Source organism: Aegilops tauschii, chromosome 7, assembly GCF_002575655.3.
Source record: "Aegilops tauschii subsp. strangulata cultivar AL8/78 chromosome 7, Aet v6.0, whole genome shotgun sequence".
In the NCBI taxonomy this organism is placed as follows: Eukaryota; Viridiplantae; Streptophyta; class Magnoliopsida; order Poales; family Poaceae; genus Aegilops; species Aegilops tauschii.
In genome coordinates, this window is record NC_053041.3 from 506,798,370 (window position 1) to 506,806,542 (window position 8,173).

Sequence of the window (8,173 nt, forward strand, 5' to 3'; positions counted from 1 at the left end):
ATTATAAAAATTCATCGGAAGTATAAAGCGTTTCAAAAATAATAATAAATACTTCGAGATTCTAAGACCATCGAACAACCACTACCGTCGCCGCTCCTCTATCGAAGCCGCCTTGACCTTGTCGATTACATCCAAAAAGTCTTCGTGCACGTGCCCCTAAAGACCAACGCCTAAAGTCGTAGTCATCGCCATGGAGCCCTTGCATAGATCTCAAGCACCTGACACCAAATCTCGTAACCTGGCAAGAAACCCTAACCTCACCGCCCCAAGAAGATGTCAGGAATCTACGTCGAAGCTCCGTCGACTATGTCCGAACGGACGAACTCGAGGAGGGTTGAAGCCTGAAAGACATACTCGAAAAAGAAGGGCCACCATCCGTCTGAGCGCCGCACCTGCAAGGACTAAAATACCCTAACATAAACTACTATCCGGAGTGGAGGCATCAGGATTCTCCTTCCCGCCACCGGCTCTGGGGGCGGCGGGCAGAAAGGAGGCGAATCCACGGGCTCGTCGGTGAAGCCTCGAGAGAAAAGTTTGCCCTAGCCGCCTGGGGTTGGGGAGGGAGCGAGAGGTGTGTAACGAGTGTTTTTCTTTTGGATGGAGCCATCGAGTGTTTGACCCGCCACAGAAAACAATGAATTGTAGCAGGATGATCGAGTGGTGTAACTTTTCACTAAAACAAAAGTGCCAAAAAATCATGAAAAGAATTGTAGCAGGATGATTGAGTGGTGTTACTTTTCACTAAAACAAAGTGCCAAAAAATCATGAAAATGGAGCGACATTTAAACGCTCTATTGTTTTTTTCTAAAATTCGTACAAATCAAAGAAACCTTGAAGAACCTGAGTTACATCAAAAGATACCCTCATCTAGAAATTAACTCATCTAGAAAAACTTAAAAATAATATCTCCATTACATGTATTGTTGGAATTCAAATGTAGGATTGCATTATCTCGTATGTCCATTCCTCTCTTTTTTCTACTATAATAACAGGAAAAGTAATTGTGTCGTTCCAAAACCAGGCCTTAGATAGTCGTTTGAGCTCCTGTATCCAGCGCCGGCGAGGCCGGTGGTTCCTCTTCCCATCCGTCCGCCGCCGGCGGTGTGAGGGCGCGGGAACCTTAGTTCTTCGCTTCCAGCTTGTGGATAGGGCTAGGGATAGGTTTCTAGGCACTGTTCGGGTGGCGGCGACGGCATTGCGTCGTTATAAGTTACAACGGATCCACCTCCACCACGGCGTCTCTTGGGGCGGCATGAAGGATCTTGCAGCTGTGTCTTTCTTGTTGCTCGTGCACGACGGCGAGATTCGTCTCTCCTGGCCTCGGCGCTTGGAGGGTGGCGGCGACGCGACATCCTTTGATGCGGGCTTTTTTTTACTGCTGGTATTGCTAATACAGTAGATCTGAGGGCTTCTTTTTTGCAACAAAAAGAACAGGCTTCAGTCGATCGACGCGTGGAATAGATTATCAACTGATAAAACCTCCATTCCAAAAAAGAAACTGATGAAACCTCCTGAAAACGAAAGAATCCCCAATAATCCGTCCCAGTTATCATCCTCATCCGGGGACCCTGATCACCTATCGCCGCGCCTCATGCGCGCCCTTCAACACGCCCAAGAACCAAACGAGGGACGAGTTCAAGAGATCCCGACGCGCCGCGCATCATTCAGAGCAGAGCAACGAAAGATCTGCCCTGCCTCCGGTCCCGCTCCGCCTTTTGGAGACAGAGGCTCCTCCCTCCTGTACGTACGTTGGGCACGGCCAAAGGGCAGAAGGAGACGCCGAGAAGAGACAGGCCGGCGGCGTCCCGTTCCGCGCGCGCGGTAGGACCGATGAACAGGAAGGCCGGTCATGCAGCGCCATGTCGCCATTGCCACGACAGGTCGACTCCCGAGAGCGACGTGGGAGGGAGAGAGCAGCTGCCGCTGCCGCTGCCGTGCGTGTGCGACGCACGCAGGGCAAGGCGCTCGCCGGGCTCCCGATCTGCCTGCCAGGGACGCCGATGCCGTACACCCAAGGAGCGAGTTGAGCGAGGCAGTGGCTACGAGGCTACGGCGGGCGTCGTCGTCGATGGGTCATTGCCCCGTGCAACTTGGCCGCAATAATTCCCGGAGAAAGCGATTTCTTGTTGCGTGCCGGGTTCCGGTGTTAATGCTGGCGTGGTGGGGAGATGAGATGCCCGGAGATGCAGGAGGGATTCCGAAAGCGGCACCAGGGAAAGGAATCCAGTGGGCGCGGCCAGAGTCACAGCGTGACGTGACAATCGGTCGAGAGGGAGTCAATGGACTAACAGTATTTTTACTACTATAGTATTTTTTTATAGGAATTTTTACTACTAATCTGTAACCAAATACTCCTGTACGTGGGTAGGCTCAGGCAGTACACTGCAAGACAGCAGCAATAACTCGGCCGGTTGCGGTGGAACAAGGTTAACGTCGCGATTTGAGTGACGGTTACGAGCGGTGATAAGTCTATGGAAAGATCGTCCGATATTACCTGACCCCCTCGACGAAATGAAGACAAGCAGTAATATCTGATCTGACTAGGTAATGGTACTAGGTACCGTGAGTTTAAAGGCACCACTATCTGACAGAGCCTCGTGTGGCTCCAGTTTAACAGCCTGTAACTTTTCTGACTTGGGTGAGGCAAGGAACTAGAAAAGTTGAGAAGCTATTATTGAGAACCAGGCTGTGCTTAATGAACTTGTGCTGTACTGAGCTTCTTTCTAAATTTATTGTTGAAAAAAATATACGGAAGTAAGAAGAACTGGTTAGCCTAAAAATCGGCAAAAACTGGCAGAGCAATAAGAGTCTACTGTAGATACTAATGAATTTTCTTAAAATGCAAAAAAATCCTTATTATTTAAACAAACATTTTCTAAAAAGGGGATCTTTCTTTGCCAAGCTATCTCTGTCATGAAATTGTACACGCATGCCGAAATACCTTTCAGTGTTAAATTTGTAAAGAAAATTGTTCAAAAAGAAAAATACCTCTCACGTTTGTAAAAAAAATAACAGAGCTATGAAAATTGACCTTTTCTATGAAACTATACAAGCATACAAATACATGGATATTTTTCTTGGAGAAAAGCATTAGAAAAAGTTTACCAGAAATACAAAACATCTCAAATATAATAAAAATTTCATCAAAATATCGAGACCACTATTGTCACGGACGCCTCGTTTGTCACCGCTCCTCTATTGGATCCGACTTGACATTGTCAATGGCTGCCGGGATGTCTTCGTGCACGTGCCCTAAGGACCAGCGCCCTGGAGCTGCGATCGTCGTTATTGAACTCTTACATTGATTTGAAATACCTCACAGTAAATCTCGCTGCATGACGAGAAACCCTAACATCACTACCCCAAGGAGACAACGGGAATCTACAACGGAGCTCCGTCGAGGATTGTAGTCCGAAAGACAAACTCGAAGAAGAAGCGTCGCACCTGTGAGGACTAAAAACCCTAACCTAAACTACTAACCGGAGCGGTGGCACCGAGATTTCCCTTCCCGTCACCGGCCGCCAGAGCGGCAAGTAGAGTGAAGGCGATTCCATGAGCTCGCTTGTAATGTCTAGAGGGAAGAGTTCGCCCTAGCCGTTTAGGGTTAGGGAAGGAAAACAAGAAGGGCATCTGTAAAAAATTTCTATATACTCCTTGAAATCTCTAAAGAGAAAAAAAGTTTGTATTTAGAAACGGAGTGAGTACTTGCCTTTCTTTCTGTTCGGCTCTGTGGTGGTGACAGGTCACACCCATGGAATGGAATGGAAGCGTCCAACTCGTCCACCACTTCCGTCGCCGGCCTGCCCCACCCCGCCCGCCCACACACCTGCGAGACGAGAGATGCCGAGATCCCAAGCACAAGCAATCCCAATTCCCGTCGCCTTTATATAAACAAGATCCCCTCCGTCTCTCTCTCCTCCACTTGTACTCCACCGCCACCACCCAGGGAACGCCACGCGCAGAGCTCCTCTGAAGCAAACAACAGACACAAGCGGGGACGAATCCGCGCCGCGGTTTCGTCGATCGATCCGATGGGCCGGCGGTCCAGCGCGCCGCCGGTGGGGACGGGGGAGCCGCTGCTGCCGGAGGTGCGGAAGTGCGTCAGCGGCGGCGCGAGGATGCAGCGGTCGCTCTCGCGGGCGGACGACGAGCTGCAGTGGTTCCGGTCGTGCCTGCGGTGGGTGTGCATGGACCACTCCGCCCCGGGCCGCGCCGCGCTGTCCTGGCTGCTCTTCCTGCTCCTCGCCGTGGCCGTCCCGGCCGTCGCGCACTTCGTCATCGCCTTCCGCCCCTCGCGCCGCCCCTTCGACGCCGTCGTGCAGGTCTCGCTCTCCGCCGCCTCCGGCGCCAGCTTCCTCTGCCTCTCCTCCTCCTTCCGCCGCATCGGCCTCCGCCGCCTGCTCTACCTCGACAAGCTGCGCACCAACAGCGACCGCGTCCGGCTCAACTACACCGCCCGCCTCGCCTTCTCCTTCCGCCTCCTCGCCTCCCTCGTCGCGCCCTGCTTCGCCGCCGAGGCCGCCTACAAGGCCTGGTGGTACGCCACCTCCGCCGACCGCCTCCCCTTCTTCGCCAACGACGTCCTCAGCGACGTCCTCGCCTGCTCCCTCGAGATGGCCTCCTGGATGTACCGCAGCGCCATCTACCTCCTCACCTGCGTCCTCTTCCGCCTCATCTGCCACCTCCAGGGCCTCCGCCTCGAGGACTTCGCCGGCTCCCTGCTCGTCGAGGTGGAGGAAGGCAGGATGGGGGTGGAGCGCGTCCTCAGGGAGCACCTCGACATCCGCAAGCAGCTCAAGGTCATCAGCCACCGCTTCCGCAGGTTCATCGTCGCCGCGCTGCTCATCGGCACCGCCAGCCAGTTCGCCTCCGTGCTCCTCACCACCCGCCACGACTCCATCGACGACCTCCTCCACACCGGCGAGCTCGCGGTAAGCCTCGATTGCCTGATTTCTCCACTCTCTTAGGCTCGATTCTGAATGAGATGTGTGTGTTCAGTTGGGCAAAATTGGGGATCGCAATCTACTTGAGATTATCTTATCGCAGTCTAATTCAGACCGGACCAATAACTCTTTATGTTTAAAAATTATGAGCAAGTTGGAACTGCCTAGAATCGATCAACTGATTGGTACCTTGCCTATACGAGGGGATTAAAAATTGGGTCAAATCGTTTAAGTGCTGAATTTTACTGGATTCAGTTGCCTTCATAGTTACACTTTCAGGACTTTCTCTGAAAATAAAAACACTTGGTCGGTGGTTTCTGGACAGGCTCCATTGTCCTCTAAGTAGATGAGACTTGAGAGATTATATAGAACTCCAATAGTCTGGTTGACGTCTATAATTAAGTGGTAGTAGTATCATGTGAGGAACAGCAAAGCTAGTAAGGTGTGACGTGAGTCACTCTGCTGGCGATCGATCTGTCTCTGGGCCTGAAAATGAGACTTCATTCATTTCTGAATGCTAATTGGGGCGCCATCTTTGTAAAGGTACGAGTAGGGCCATGAATCAGTGATAGTGCCTTATTGAAATCACAAACTGAAGGGAGTTGGGACAGTGTATATAAGGTGTAGAGCTCCTGTAGTTTCCAGATCTTGTCATAATCGCAAACAGCGACCTCTATACTGTATTAACAAATATAATATGGTTACAATTCAAAAGAAAAAAAAATCTAATATGGTTAGAAGTTCCAGTTTCAGCGGCACTTCAGCTATTTTGGAAGCACCACTGTATTTAGGCCAACATAAGCTGATATTCAGAAGAATCACACTTCGTCTGAGATTATCTAGAAATCCAATAATTGGGCTGGCTGACGTCTATAATTAAGTGATCTGGAATAGTATCATGTGAGAAACAGCAAAGCTAGCAAGGTGTGATGTGATTCACTCTGCTGGCCACCGATCTGTCGATGGGCTTGAAAATGGCACTTCATTCATTTCTGAATGCTAATTTGTGCGGCATCTTTCAAAGGTGTGAGTAGGGCCATGAATTAGTGATCTTATTGGAATCTCAAACCGAAGGGGGGTTGGAACAGTGTATAGAAGGTGCAGAGCTCCTTTAGTTTCAGATCTTTTCATAGTCGCAAACAGCGACCTATGCGGCATTAACAAATCTAACAGATCATTATAAGCTCTAGTTTCAGTGTTACTTCGGCTATTTGGAAGCACTCTGCTACTTAGGAGCAGCTAAACTCAAAACAGATTTATGTGGTAAACTTACGGCATTTTGAACTGAAAAACGGTGAAAGAATTAAGAATTTTCGGACACATCTTACTTACATTGTCTCAGCTCTGCATACTTGGCACCATTTCCAGGCAACGGTACTAATGTTTCTTCATGTTGAATTCTGCAGCTATGTTCAGTTGTGCTCATGTCCGGGCTCATCATAATCCTGAGCAGCGCCGCCAAGATCACTCACCAGGCGCAGGCCCTCACGGGCCAGACCACCAAGTGGCACGCCTGCTGCACCATCGAGCCGGTCCCGGACGACGAGATAGATCCGGGATCCAACCAGAACTCCATGCTGGAAGAGTACCCCGAGGACGAGAGCGACTGCGAGTCCAGCGAGGAGACCGGGGACGAGGACATGCTTGAGAACACCAAGTTCCTCCAGCCTCACACGCACGTGATCTCCTTCCAGAAGAGGCAGGCACTAGGTACGTATGATCATCGACAGTCATCGTAAATTTCGTTGAATTTCCATGAGAAGGTAATGGGGCTGATGAAAAACGCTGTTGGATGCAGTGACGTACCTGGAGAACAACAAGGCCGGCATCACCGTGTTCGGGTTCACGCTGGACCGGTCATACCTCCACACGATATTCATGCTCGAGTGGACGCTCTTCTTGTGGCTGCTGGGGAAAACAGTCGGTTTCTCGTGAACACAAGGAACGTACGCACCAAGGTTCTATTCTGTTCCATGTTTTTTTGCTGTTGTGCCCCGTTTGATCCTTGTGAAAAGAGAAGGAATAGGGTTTTTTGTGTGTGCGCGCGGGTGGCACGTGAGTGGTGTGCACTTGTATGCTAGCAGCGATTTTGTGTGATGGTGGTGTAAATTATTATGGGTTGATTGCTCGTGGATGTAAGGTGTATGTACAGGTTTAGATGAGTGCTTTAGAGCCTCGTGCGTGCGTGACGCTTGGCATTGCAGGTTTATAATCTCGGGTTGTAACTTGTAAGCCAGCATCAGTTGTAGAGTTGGTGTGTCAAAAAAAGAAAACTCTTTCCTTTATTTTGGTTCTAGCAGTCTTCTGTTCTCCTGAAGAAAATGTTTTGTGCTCCGTATTTCAGTATGAATTCTATGGGATATGAGATGGCATTTCATATTCAGTACATGTATAATAGTCCAAGCATTTCAATGCAGGTGAGGGTGGTACATCTAATAGTAGTTTTGAGTGCGCGTTGGTGTTTTCTATGTGCATCCTAACTATGTAGAGGTCAGATCTGTGCTCGTGCTCATTGTGTTTGTATCCACTTAATGCTTCATTTTTAAATTAAAAAAATCATTTTTTGTTAAAAAAAAGAATCAAAACTCACTCGAAGTGATGCTCTGGGTTCGCTGACTTTCCAGTATCTGCGGTTCTTTCTGTATTGATGGGCTCCTATCCGGCGCTTTAGGTGCCGAAAAGGATAGCTGACGCTCGTTATAGCTTTGCTCGCAGGCCGGGGCCGAATAAGGCCACCTCCCTGTTGCGCTTGGTCGCTTTATCAAGTTCGCTGGTTTTTCTTTCGTTATTACCTATACAGTATGACCTTCCCCTAAAAGAAACTTACAATATGATCTAGTGTACTACTTCCTCTGTTCCGATTGCGACAAGTAAGTCGGGATGGAGGCAGTACTTGCCTCAAAAAGAAAAGACAAAACTACAGTCCTACATGGCCAGCGGTTTTTATCTACTGTACCACATGGCCAGCAGTTTCCAAAATCTATGATTCTTTTAAATTTTATGAATAAAATTCCACGAATTTGAGAAAAAGTTTATGGTTTTAAAAAAACATTCTTAAAAATGTTTATGAATTTAAATAATGATGAAATTTGAAATATATAATCATGAATTTCAAAAAAGTTCATGACATTTAGAATAGTTCGTAAATACTGGAAAAATTCATAGATTTTGAAGCAACATAAGCAGATTCGAAAAAGTTCACTAATTTAATAAAGTGCTAGATTTGAAAA

General features: G+C 48.7%; 1 protein-coding gene across 1 annotated transcript; it reads left to right on the top strand.

Annotated features, from left to right (window-relative positions):
- Positions 1–3,884: 3,884 nt before the first annotated feature.
- On the top strand, positions 3,885–7,228 carry LOC109786266 (uncharacterized). The gene is made up of 3 exons (XM_020344848.4): positions 3,885–4,931; positions 6,350–6,653; positions 6,742–7,228. The coding sequence occupies exons 1-3, from the start codon at positions 4,032–4,034 to the stop codon at positions 6,876–6,878; spliced, it is 1,341 nt and encodes a 446-aa protein (XP_020200437.1). The 5' UTR covers positions 3,885–4,031; the 3' UTR covers positions 6,879–7,228.
- Positions 7,229–8,173: the final 945 nt, after the last annotated feature.

Bases quoted from the DNA above. Each gene is read 5' to 3' on its own strand.
- LOC109786266 (XM_020344848.4), top strand. From the start codon at position 4,032: ATGGGCCGGCGGTCCAGCGCGCCGCCGGTGGGGACGGGGGAGCCGCTG. The intron at 4,932-6,349 runs GTAAGCCTCGAT...TGAATTCTGCAG, and splicing joins TCCACACCGGCGAGCTCGCG to CTATGTTCAGTTGTGCTCAT. The intron at 6,654-6,741 runs GTACGTATGATC...TGTTGGATGCAG, and splicing joins CCAGAAGAGGCAGGCACTAG to TGACGTACCTGGAGAACAAC.